General features: G+C 35.6%; 1 protein-coding gene across 2 annotated transcripts in view; it reads right to left on the reverse strand.

The window, feature by feature from the left end:
• LOC145248209 (uncharacterized) overlaps positions 1–14,411 on the reverse strand; it is a 271,375-nt gene that overhangs the window by 108,658 nt on the left and 148,306 nt on the right. For both annotated transcript variants that reach the window (XM_080110074.1, XM_080110075.1), the window contains exons 4-6: positions 13,411–13,517; positions 8,260–8,297; positions 835–1,076 (exon numbers count right to left, since the gene is read on the reverse strand). In XM_080110074.1, the coding sequence (XP_079966200.1) occupies positions 835–1,076; positions 8,260–8,297; positions 13,411–13,517 (387 nt within the window). The remainder of the gene's footprint in view (positions 1–834; positions 1,077–8,259; positions 8,298–13,410; positions 13,518–14,411) is intronic.

Consider the following 14,411-nt stretch of genomic DNA (forward strand, 5'->3'; position numbering starts at 1 on the left):
GTAACTCTCTCCTGGACAGGGTTCAAAAGAGAGTCGCCAATCTGATAGTCCTGAACTGTCATTCAAACTTCAACCTCCGTCCCATTGACGAAATGTTGCATCTCTCGGCCTGTTTAACAAGTTTAACTGTTTGGTGGATGCCCTGACGAACTACAAGTACTTGTACCCTCTCAACGTAAATACCCCCGACAAACTCGACAAGCAGTCAAGTCCCACTCAGTAGAGATCCCTAGATGTAAGAATGCCTTCTACTCTTTCTTCCCCAAAACTGCTAGACTCTGGAACTCCCTTCCGGGTTCATGTTTTCCCAACTGTACTGACATGCAGAAGTTTAAGTGTAATGTGAATAGACATCTTGCTGCTCGACTCCCTACATAATATCTCTGCAACTACTGTCCCCGATAGTAGCCTCCTACATCAAAATGGCACTGTGCCTTGTTTGAGGTGAAGATGGAGGGAAAAAAAAAGAAAAAAAAAAAAAAAAAGAACACAACCACCATCCTCACTGCGGAGGGGTTGCAGAGAGAGAGAGAGAGAGAGAGAGAGAGAGAGAGAGAGAGAGAGAGAGAGAGAGAGGTGTGTAAGTACATAAGTATCACCGATATTGAGAAGCACAATCCTCAGTTAAAAAACAATGCACACACACACACACACACACACACACACAATAATGCACACACACACACACACACACAAATGCACACACACACACACAAAACAATGCGCGTGCGCGCACACACACAAAATAATACACACACACACACACACACACACACACACACACACACACACACACACACAAACAAAAAAGCAAAAAAAAAAAAAACAACTCACGGTTTGCTCTAAGACATTGGATTCAAAACTATTGTTCTCAAGGGCCGCATTTCGCAAGTTATGCAAACGATCTCGCGAATATTCGTTGGTCTTTTGGTGCGCCTCCAACACGGAGCGAACAATTTCGTCTGTATTTTGCATCAGGTTGTCAAACTCTGAGGTCGGACCCTGCGAGTTGACCATCTGCATCTGTTTCATGATACGGGCCTTCTCGCTTTTTGGCACCCGACCGAACCGTACGGCTGTGAAAATAGAAAATTATTATTATTATTATTATTATTATTAGAAATGCGACATGTCAAAAAAAAAAAAAAAATGATCATAGCTTTAGATTAATATATTTAGAAAAAACAAAAAGCAACAAATAACAATGATAGACACTAATCATGGGGAAGTGACTTCTGTTTTTCACTAGTGACACCTTTTTAAAAGTAATTAAAAAAATATTTTTTGTAGAAATTCGATATCACGTGACCTTTTTTTCCTCTGTAACTTTAGCTGATTGACATACTTGTGAAGTTCAACAAAAAAGTGAACTAAACAAAATGCTGACGTTTGTCAGCAAAAAGTCACTCAAAAGTCGGTCAATTTAGCTCTTATGCGCAGATCATCATATAAGGATTAAATCCTTCTGACAGACGTTAAAAAGCAGTTTAAAAATAAGTGATTACTCTTTTTTTTTGTTGCAATCTCTTTTAAAGGCTTCATTCTGCATAAAATGAAATAACAATGATCAGAAATGTCACATTTTAAAAATATAGGTATAATTTATATATCTATAACAGTGAGAATGTGTGTGTCTGCGAGGACACTTCCCAACCGATATACTCAACGAATTTTTGATCTGCAGACTTGAAATTTGGTATATAGGCTATTCAGACACGTGGAAAACTTTTTAATCCATTTTCATCCAGAAAAAAGGTCTGCTAAGGTATCAAAATTGAAAAGCGTACATGGGAGGCCACCAGATTTTTATCTGTTTTTTTTTTCAACTGTTTCACGATTGCACATGTGCGGTCGTGAAATATGGCATTTTCCTTATGATCAGTATGAATTGGTTTGAAAACACGCTTTAAAAGTCATGTCAAGCTGGTGTAATGGTTATCGTACTTGACTCATTGTCTTTAGGTTTTGGTTACGATCTCAGCTCGAGTATTTTTTTTTTTTTACTTACAAAGAAGTGAACTGTTTAGAAGAACATAATACTCGCATGCACATGTCTTAGTTTCTTTCCATTTTTAAAAAAAGAATTTAACGTTATGTTCAATACAGTATTTTAGTTTATGATCAATAAAAATTTTGCATTAATTAAAATATAATATTTATGCGTATTTTACGACTGGGTAACGGCCGGTGTATCTTCTCGTATACTCCATATAAAACAACAACGACCCCACGGGTGCAAATTCAAGTCTATATTAAACTAGCAAGGAGAACTGATGTTGCCCAGGATTGAATGAGGATCAACAAATGTTAAGTGTTGAAATATTATGTTGAACAAAGATGGCGACAGTAAATCAAATCAGCGAAGAATCAATGCAGTCACGATTTCGAGTGGTGAGTAATTCGTAGTAACAAAGATGGCGGCGAAGAATCAATGCAGTCCCGATCTTGAGTGTTAAGTAATTCCTAGTAACAAACATTTAGTGTAACACGTGAGGCCGGTCATAAGCCAGTGACCGGCTGGTCGTGTTATAGTAAATCAAATCGGTGAAGAATCAATGCAGTCTCGATCTTTTGTCGTTCCATGACAGAGGCGACGGTGAACTGATTGAATCCAAAATTCGACATTTTTTATAGTAACCTTTGAAACTTCTGATTGGTTGATTATTATAACTGTGGTTATAGAAAACGATCGTCGAAATCATTGCAGTCATACGATATTACGGGTCAAAAACATTTTAACAACAAATGTTCTGCACTTCCAATATTTTTATTGTGCTCGAAATCGGTGAAATCACCCATATTTTTTTTTAATCAAATCGATTGATTATTACTTCATTTTCATTCGTGTCTATGACATCTATTGTGGTTTTGCTTTTACAGCAGATTCTTGGTTTGTTTTCCTTTTGAAAAAGGGAGCTCCATTGTCGAAATAACCAAAGACATTATATCATCCCGGTTATATCTATATTCCATTCCACTTTTTCTCGGAACTATTGAAACGATCTGGCTGAGATTTTGTATGGACCTTTATTATGATAAGGTGCAGCGAACCAAGTATTATGGTATCCATTCGACGTATAGTAACGAACTAATAAGGATTAATACGGATTAGTCACCACTATAGCACATTTACTCTAGAAGTTTTCTTGGAAACTACTGAGCCAACCTGGATGAAATTTTGTATGGACCTTTGTTATGATAAAGTGCAGCGAACTAAGTATCATAGTATCCATTCAATGCGCAGTTCAGGATTAATAGGGATTAGTCACCATAATACCACATTTACTCTAGAAGTTTGGCATAAACCACTCATTCTTAGTCAACGGGCTATAACTTTTATCTAGGTAAAAACTCTAGTCTAACAGTAATTCAATGTTTACTGATTTTAATGAAAAATAAGTAGGTATATGAAGATTTGTAATGTAAATGCTGTCTTTAATTGTTTGGCAATGTCTATACGTCAATTCAATATCCCGATTTCCTACATTGCTTTCAGCCTTCTTAAATACTCACATATTTGTTTATATATATCTTTCGTGATGTTTGTCAGCAAAAGTCACTCAACAGCATTTGAACATGGAATACTAATGCCGTAGTACACGTTTGTACGCAATCACACAACTTTTCACCCCCCCCCAATCACTTCTGTTGATTGGCATTTTAAAATGCACTTGGTACATCCTTAAAAGGAAAATGGTCACCTATCTCGCCAAAAAAAAAAAAAAAAAAAAAATCACAAACAACAAATCAATAAAAAAAAAAATAATAATAAAAAAAGGCTTTTTGTATAATTTAAAAGCTACTGAGTTGTGGAGGGGGGGGGGACAAATACATCATTTAGTGTTCCTGGATGGTCATGTCTTCTGCGATTGTAAAACTGGTATACTTTTTTACCCCCCTCCTCCCCCCAAAATCCTAATACTATATATATTTTTTCTGTCATTTTCTTTTTTCTATCGTCTTCACTTTGCTGGCAGACGAAGAACCTGAGACATTGCGTGAAACTCTTACTGAACACAGGTTCTTACGATGAACACGTTAGATCATAAAATAAAAGCAAAGAAACCAAATGAGAAATGCTGGCAGATGAAGTAGCGTCACGATTCAGCTCGGATAGAGTGGTTCGTTAGGAGGGCAACTGCAGTCAACAGTGCAATTCCGGTCTTGAAAAAGTTACGCAACAGTCAACGCTTCGTAACGAGTTAAAAACAAAACAAAACAAACAAAGAATAAAACAAAACAAACAAACAATAAAACAAAACAAAACAAAAACAAAAAAAAACCCATCATGTCCGTCTTCTTTTCACGACAAGAATATTTCAAATTCAAAAGTTTGAATGTTGGTATTCTGCAGAGAAGTAGAAAAAAAGTGAAACGGTTGGTTGATTTGGTTAGGGTTATATATAATCACATTGACACACCCGTGCTTGCTAAATCACCGAAGTTAACTAAGACTGAACCTGGTCAGTACGGAATGGGTGACCAACTAGGAGTACCACGAGCTGTATGTAGGAGGACGTCGACATCTTGCAAAAACCTAATGTCATTATTTCTCCTGACCGGGAGATACATGCAATTGGGGAACGCTTCTGAGTTTAATATTCTCTTGGCATTTACTCCTTCTGAAGAAGCTGGTTCAACCTGCCTATGGTGAATGTCACTTACTAGCATAATGTCTGGGTTAATCAAAAACAGTTGGTTGATTTAGTTAGAGTTAGGCAAAAACATTTGGCTGAGTTGGTTGTCTGCTTAACAACATATTGTTTTTTAGATTTACTTTTTTATTTTTTCATACTAATACGTCATCATTTATCGAGGCCCAAAGACTTGAGGATAAGGGGTAATGAGATCGTCAAATAGATAGAATATGATAGGATTGGAAATGATGGGTGAAAAGGGCAAACTTTTATTACTTAAAAGTATGGGTTAACAAATATAGAAAACACTATGCTGTAGTTAACAGGGAAGCAGTCCTATGGTATGTGTTCCACATATGGAAAGAAAATGTGTCCATGGGAATTCTGTTTGGTTTTAAATCCACAAAGGAAGCAAGGTTGTCGTGGTAGTAGTTAGACGAGTTTTTGTTGTGAATGTATGAGAGGAGTGGGGAATTGCAGATTGGAGCTCAGTTGAGCAACTTCTATGGAAATCCTGATGGCTGAGCGATTCTTCCACTTCGACCCTTACTTTGACTAGACGAGAGATCGGAGAGGCCTGATCCAATCGTGTCATGTCCTCGTATCTATGAGTTTATCTTCAACCAGATTATTCAAAAAAATCAAAACATTATTTCTCCTTTCCATTTTTTTTCCAAAAATATATATATATGAAGGCGGTGGTTGAGAGTCAATTGTCTTGTGAGCAAAGTTTACCAATGCTAAGGAGTTCTGTTTTCTGAGAGTAGTTTTGTAAGAGTATTGAATTCTAAGAGTACCATTTTCTAAGAAACATTTTCGTTCTGAAACAGAAAAAAAGTCATACTTTTCACTGCAAATATATTTTAAAATATTGTACTGATATTTTATTTCCTTCAATTTATTCATCTATAATAAAATTATAATAAAGACGAACTATTGATGGACATATAACTGGGTTTGTTTCTTTTTTCTCTCTCTCTCTCTCTTTCTTTCTCTCTCTACATATATATATATATATATATATATATATATATATATATATATATAAATACACACACATATATACATAGTTACAGATACACATATATATGCACATACATAAACACACATATGCACAAATATATAAGCATATACACATGCAAATATATAAAAACACATATACACATATATATATATATACACACGCATACATATACACCCATAAAAACTATAAATATATACACACACATATATATACACACATAAACTATAAACATATACATATATATACACACATAAACTATAAACATATACATATATATATATATATATATATATACAAATACATACACACAAACTAAAAACATAGACACACAAATATATATATACAAACACACATATATACACACATAAACTAAAAATATATACACACACACACACATATAAACTAAAAATATATGCACACACATAAACTAAAAATATGCACACACACGTAAACTAAAAATATATATATACACACACACACATATATATACACACAAACACACACGCATATACACAAGCACACACATATATACATACATATAAACTATAAGTATATACACACATATATATACACACACATATATATATACATATAAACACACACATACATACACACACACATATATACATACAAACACACACACACGTGTAGATGTAAGGGGGTGTATACTCCATAACCTTATTCTAAAAAATACATATCAGCTTTTTGAATAATAACCCAAAAACTGCCACCGGCAAAGAGTACATGAAATGTAATGCCAGCAGACGCGGCCGTTAAGAGTATGCATTTTTGCCGGTTGGAGCGCGTTTTGATGGAGATACAAAGAAACCCTTTGTAGACATAAATCGCAAACGAAAAAGAAATGCAGTTTTTTTTTTTTCTTGTTTGGATGTTTCTTCTTTTTTTGTTTTTGCCTTCTTTCAAGTGGCAAAAAAAAAAAAAAAGAACAGCTGTGCATGTCTTTGGGTATTTTTTGCCAAACTGCACACACACACACAACCACCACCATCATCATCAAATAGATGACGACGCCAAGGTTTGTCAGTGGTCTGGTTGCCGCGATCACTCTCTTCACAGACGGCCAAAGATGGAACTTTTATTATTAACGGAGAGAGAGAGAGGAGGGGAGGGGGGGAGTGTCGACGTTCGCTTCGTCTGATGCCCTGCTGCTTGCCACAAAGACAACACCATGATCTGTTGGAATGGTGCAAAACAGCACGAACAAATATGTAGATATCGATGTAGATAAAAGATGAAATGGAATAAAAGGTTAAAGCACTGCTAACCTGATTCTTTTGTGACAGCTATACTTATATTTTTATGCATATATATACATATATGCATAAAAATATACATACAGGTATATATATATATATATATATATATATATATATATATATATATACATGTACATAGATTCAAAATATACATACAGGTATGTATATATATATATATATATATATTTACATATATATTCGTACATATACAGACACATATGTGTGTACGTATACATATATGCACATATATATATACATATACATACATATATATGCACATATACGTAAATATATATAGGTATATATATATACACACACATACGTACATATATACACACATGCATATATATATACGTACAAATATACACACATTTATATACGTACATATATATAGGTTCATATACATATATACATTCATACACGTGTGTGTGTGTGTGTGTGTATGTGTGTATATATATATATATATATATATATATATATATATACATGAACGTACATATACAAATACACAATGAAGAAAGTATCCTCATATGTTTGGATATACACATACAAACACGCATATATATATATATATATATATATATATTTGTTTATGTTATTATCTATACATATCTGTCACCATAATTCAAATCTGAGTTTTGTTTCTTGTTAATATACGCAATCGTTTACAGACATTCTCACACACACACACACACACACACACACACACACACACACACACACACACACACACACACACAGCATAACTTTCAAAGAAATCAGAATTCGAAACGCAGAATTTGGTGATAAGAAGCAAAAAATAATAAAATAAAATAAAATAAAAAAAAAACTTGTAATACCCCCCCACCCCACAAAAAAAGAAAAAAAAATGACTAAAAATTTTCTTTCGACTTCAAGTTTTGATGTTTTTCTTTCTTCTTTTGGTTTTGTTTCCTATTCTTACAGCTCAGCATCATGTCAGATATACAAAGCAAAAAAGAAAGAATTGATGACTCAGATGTATGTCGGCCCAATATTCAAACGCTGACATATTTCGAGCAGCGACTTGAACCGTTTCTTTTGAATGATCTTCTTGCCGTCGGCGAACGACTTGCTCAAGATGATCCCCCGATTTCCATGCAAGTCGTTCATTTGATAAAACTTTCTGACTGACTTTAGAAGATGAAAGCATCGAAAATTGACTTTGTCATGGTTAAACACGCCGCCAGCCACCCTGACATAAATACACTTCCTAGCGAATATCATAGTCGTTAACTGGATCGTTTTCATTCATAAATGCTGACTTATCAAAAAAAAAAAAAAAAAAAAAAAAAGTACTTACCATCTCTGGACATGCCAACTTCGATGCATTTTTTGAATCTAAAAGAAAAGAAAAGAAAAAAATTTGAAGAAGAAGAAGAAGAGGAGGAGGAAGAAAACTGAAACTTTAACTGTAAATTCACCGTCCACATAAAAAGAAGGAATATTGACATCAGCAGAAACCATGTCAGACCTCCGCTGGATAAGTGCGAAGACAACTGGGACCTTGTGGAGGCTTATTGCCACCCAAATTCAAGTGAAGACCAATGGTCGTTGCCAACGAGGAACCAATGGCAAACAGCTGTTGCGATAATGGAAATTCATCTGCAAAGGTTATCAAAAGAGGTGGAGAGTACTGGAAATCTGGGGAGACTTATTGTCACTCAGACTCCAGCAAACACCACAGGTTGTTTTCAAAGAGAAATCTTTGCTGATGGCCTTTGTGACTACTCCTAGTGAGTAAATAATATTAACAATAATCTCTCTCTCTCATATATATATATATATATATATATATATATATATATATATATATATATAAGTAGTAGTGCGCGCGCGTGTGTACAACTCTCCTACAGCCCACACCAGTACGCCGATCATGACCAAACCTGGCATGGTGATGGTCCCCCACCTAGGGATGGTGCACACCATTTCCAAAGGTAAAGGTCAAGGTCATAACCTATGCATATATATTCTCTTACAACCCATGCCATTGGACTCATCATGACCAAACCTGACATGATGATGGTCTCCGGCCTAGGGAGGGTGCAAACTACTGGTCAAGGTGAAAGTCGGGACTTTGCTAGTAATAAATAAATAAATAAATAAATGTATATTTGTTTTGGCATCTTTAAGTAAAGATTGATCATTTGTACATTTTTTTTTGCTAATGAGTCACCACTTATCAAGGTTAAGAACCACTCAAACATAAGAATTAATGAGATGGATAGACTATCAGTTGAACGATGATGAATATTATAAGAGGATTTATAGTGAAGAACAAATGAAGCATGCATGACCCCCCCCGTGACTGCACAGTGATTGAGGCATAAAAAAATGACTAGGTTCAGCATTTGCTCCCCGCCTCCCATGTAGCCCAAAAGTCCACAGGGGACGTCACATCCTGGTGAAAATGAACAAACCGTGCAGTTTTAGGCCTTAACATATGTAAATTTGAGTTCTGCACCATGCAGAAAAAAAAAAAGGAATGACTAAGCCCATCATTTTGCCCCCACCCCCCCGCCTTCAATTTAGCCCCAAAAGTTCTCAAGACCTTAACATATTTAAATTTTAGTTTAGCACCATGCAAAACTGCTAAATAGACATACACAGAAAATTTTAGGACAAATATGGTAAAATAGTCCCAGAAATGGAGTCTTTATTAACCCTAAAAGAGCCCCCCCCCCATGGGACACACCCAAGAGTTATCGCGAAGTAAAGACAAACAAAATTATATAGAAATCAGTAAGTTACAACTTTTCAGAAAATTTTATAAAAATCCAAGGCACCAATTTTTTTTAATAAGCACAAAGGTGTCAATTTTAGCCATTTTAACCTCAAAGGCACCAAGGTGTGTGTGTGTGGGGGGGGGCAACAGGAGGTTTCCTGGAAAATCCGTTCTGTTACCTTTTTACTCATATCATGTTTAATGTTTGTGCAAAATTTCAAAAAAATTCCAAGGCATAATTATTGAGAAAAGTGCGGACAGATGAACGGACAAGAGGGAATTTACAGTTCCACCCTCCTTTTGTTCGGTGACCAACAAAATGTAATCTATTATATAAAGGGTAGTTGTTTTTGTTTTTTGTTCCAGCTGGAGATGGGGCATCCTACTGGATGCCAAACATTCACCAGCTGTCTCATGCATTCCAACCGAGAGATCATTTTACAATTCTAACCACCCCTCTAAGTGTTGAATCTGTCTTGCACTTGGTTCTATCTACCACAACTGAAGGAACTTTCCTTTCTTATGCCGTGTGCCTAGCATCAAGCAGAATTCCATGAACAGAGTTTCTTTCCAAGAACTTCCCTGTCCACTGTTTCGCACATGTCTCCCTATATTCTTCAGATTTAAATTTCCTCATCAGATATACGCCTTACAACAAGACTCATATTACACATCCATCATAATCACTCTCATATCATTTCTTTCCATGCAACACATGTCTTCAACCCTCACTGGTCAATTGTTAGAAAACTTTCTTTTGTTGCAACATGGAAGAAATAAAATGTATATATGATTGTTATATCATTTCTTTCCATGCAACGCATGTCCTCAACTCCTATAAATTTTTCTTTTGTTTTAGCATGGAAAAAATAAAAAAATAATATCATTGTCATATCATTTCTTTCCATGCAATGCATATCCTCAACCCCTGTCAAAAACTTTTTCTTTTACTGCAACATGAAAAAAAAACCCCCCAAAAAACAAAAAAAAAAAAACCCCATACTGTTGTCATATCAATTCTTTCCCATGCAACGTATATCCTCAACCCCTGTCAAAAAACTTTTCATTTGTTGTAGCATGGAAAAAATTTTAAAAATCATATTTCTTTCCATGCAACGTATATCCTCAACTCCTGTTAAAAAACTTTTCATATGTTGTAGTATGGAAAAAGTATTAAAAAAAAATCATATTTCTTTTCATCCAACATATATCCTCAACTCCTGTCTAAAACTTTTCTTTTGTTGCAGCACGGAAAAAGTTTTAAAAACCCATATCGTTGTCATATTAATTCTTTTCCATGCAACGCATATCCTCAACCCTTGTCAGAAAACTTTTCTTTTGTTGCAACATGGAAGAAAAAAAAAAAAGATGATTCGATGCCCTAGATACCCACTTATAGTCAAATTAGTTTGATACGAGTTTAATTAGATTTAGAACAAAAACTTTGATGATATTAAATGTCAAGTGGCGGATTGGTATGTGACCTTGCTGCCAGCTCATAGGTCATTACTGTAAGCATCTCAGTACAAGTAATTAGTACAAGCACTGACCTTTATTATTAATTGACCTATTTTGGTGGCCACCTGCTGTCGGGTTACCATTGTCTTTAGCGTCTCAAGTGGTTAGATGGAAGTGGGGTGGCGGGAGGGGAGGGTACTCCATTGTCAATTGGAGTCACTTTAGCAACCAAACACATGGGTTAGCAGATGCAAGGAGGGAGGAAGCACATATCTGGATACTATAGAGGAGCATGATGCCCCCCCCCCGTCCTCTCCATTCCTTGTAACAATAGGTTGGTGAAAAAGTTTTTTACCGATTTAAAATTTCATTTTGAAAAATAAAAAAACTGTGATTTTGAAAAATCTTTATAACAACACCAAACTTTGCTCTCTATAACATGATTCCATCTGTGAATGAGCTTATAAATGCCTCGATTGTAAAATTATTTAGGTTTTGACGTGAAATATGAAACATGTTTAATCTCCTCTCACGATGTTAACCTAAGGCCATCTAAATAGTTTTGTAATCCTCGAAATAAGTGGTAATCTGAGGGAGCGCGGTAAAAATACCACGTTGAGAAACTGGTGCGGTCTATACTTCTTTCGAGGGTAGATGGGACTACCCATAGTAGTAATGGTGTCATGATAAAAAATACCCTTGATAGCCCTGGCACAGCATCAAGTATTCGGCTACTGAAAAGACTTGAATTACACTACAAACTCGAGTAGTGAGTTCAATATTCCATGAACAAAGCTTCTTTCTAAGAACTGCACACCTGTGGAACTCTCTTCCGTTTACCTGCTTTCCAGCTGACTACAATATGGCCGTCTTCAAGTCCAATGTAAACAAGTTCCCCCTAAGTAATCCAATTTACCAAATTTACACTTTTAATGATGACTATGATATTGTCCAATGTACACTCTTTAACTCTTATCCTCGAGTTGCCTCTGGGCCTTGATAAGTGGTGATTCCTTTGTAAAAAAAGAAAAGAAAAAAAAAAAATTATGAAGGATGGGGCAAGATTTTCCAACCAAATTGTTCTAGGAGATCTTATTATATATGTGTGTGTGTGTGTGTGTGTGTGTGTGAGACCTTGTCTGTCTGCGTGAGGAACGGTCTCCACCAAACTACTCTGTCAATTTAAATAATAACAATATGCATTGAATAATTCACAATGGTTTAAAATGCTTCATCACCAAACTGGCAGAAACCTTTGCACCTGATATTTCTCTCCTGATTTACCATAGAAATGTTTTCGTTGATTAAAGTAACTGTTGAATTAAATTCATATTTTACTCACAAACATCAACAAATTATTAAAATAAAAGTAAACGGTAACCCCCGCCCCCAACCAACCAAATGCTGCTGCTCATTTTCTTCTTCTGTTTTACATAATGGCATGTGTTGGACGGCTTTTAGAAATTAACTTCCAGACTTGCCAGATTTACAGACTTGCCAGATAGAAACCTGGATGGATACTTGGGCAGCAAAATGATATTTGTTCATATAACATTTAAATTTCTGCATATTCCTACGGTCCAAGGAGCAAGGAATGAATTCCAAAAGCACGCGGTTTGAGGAAAGAAACCACCAGATCAGAAAACCTTCTGGAATCTAGGGACCTTTACTATGAAGTGGTAGGATTTTGCTGCTAGTGTTTTTTTTTTTTTTTGTTTTTTACTAGGAGTATTAACATTTATTAAGGTCCAAAGGCGACTGAAGGATAAGGGTTAATGAGTATTAGGTGGACAGTGAGACGACACCGTGATGATCAGTAATGGTGGAACTTGGGTAGGGCTTAATTATTTAAGAGGATGGCCCAAAAAGAACTTATTTACATGAGACTTGGAAACAACCATTTGGGAAGCAGCCCTACGGTATTGTGTTCCACAGACGGACAGTTCTAGGAAATAAACTTTGCGCATGGAATTTTTGTTTATTTTGGAAATTGTTGACAGTTGCTGTAGCTAGATGAGCAGGGGGGGACGACAGATTGAAGCTCAGTCGAGCATCTGCCATAAAAATATGAAGAGGGGGGATGGGATACAAGTGCAATAAGTTTATCCCGAAACAAGGGAGTGCCACAGCAACAAAAAATATGTAGAGTCATGCAGTTAACAAAACAATGAATGATGTTCAGCTATAATTAAAGGGAGGTAACTGTTTGGACATGGGGCATTGGACCAAGTAGGAATTTGAAGGAGAGGTGGCGGTATCAGTTCTTACCTGCAATACTGACATCGGTTGCGGTTTGCACGCATAACGTTGCACATCTGATTCTTAAGACACGGCCTGTAGTTAATTTTCTGCTGAATGCTGCGACGGAAAAACCCCTGAAACAGAAAAAGGAAAAGGAGGAGACTAGAAAATGGGAAACAAGAAAACCAAAGGAAGTAAAAAAATAATATATATATATATATATATATATATATATATATATATATATATATATATATATATATATATATATATATATATATATATATATAGCCTTGAAACTAACAAATTAAATTTTATTTATGACTAGGCATTTTTCATTTGTTATTGCTGGACCATGTTATTAGCAATATTGCATTATGGAACATATTAGCATATGGCATAATCGCATTGAAGCACCGGTTCTTGTCAGATCACCAAAATTAAACAACGATGAGCAGATGGGTGCCCGAAGGAGCCTTTACTTGTTACATTAACAATATGACAAACCCGACAAGCAGCAAAATCCCACCCCTTCACAGTAGAGATCCCTAGATGTAAGGAAGCCTTCTACTCTAATAGTTTCTTCATCAAAACTGCTAGACTTTGGAACTCCCTTCCGGGATTCTGCTTTCCCAACCGTACTGACATGCAGAAGTTCAATATTACATAATTTTCTATTGAACTAACTATTTTGTACATCACGAGTAAGAGTTTGTTTTTTCATATGGGTACTATACTGTACAAGTATCTTATTTCTTGGATAAAATACTGTAAAAGGGATATATTTGAAGTAGTTGAGTGATCTTGGCCTTGGCTTTTTTAATCGCGTAATACTATCAAGTTAATGAACGGATGATTATAGTGATAGTTGGTAATATCCTTAAGCGTTAGGTTTTCGGCGTATCTTTCGACGTTTCTCCCAGGCTGCTATACCCGTCCGTATTCGTGGCTTCATCAACCAATCATGTTGAAGAGGAATCCAGATGTATTCATATTCTCTTATATAATGTGCTTCTTCAGTAAATAAC

This window comes from Euprymna scolopes, chromosome 26 (genome assembly GCF_053919585.1).
Source record: "Euprymna scolopes isolate OS-2025 chromosome 26, ASM5391958v1, whole genome shotgun sequence".
In the NCBI taxonomy this organism is placed as follows: domain Eukaryota; kingdom Metazoa; phylum Mollusca; class Cephalopoda; order Sepiida; family Sepiolidae; genus Euprymna; species Euprymna scolopes.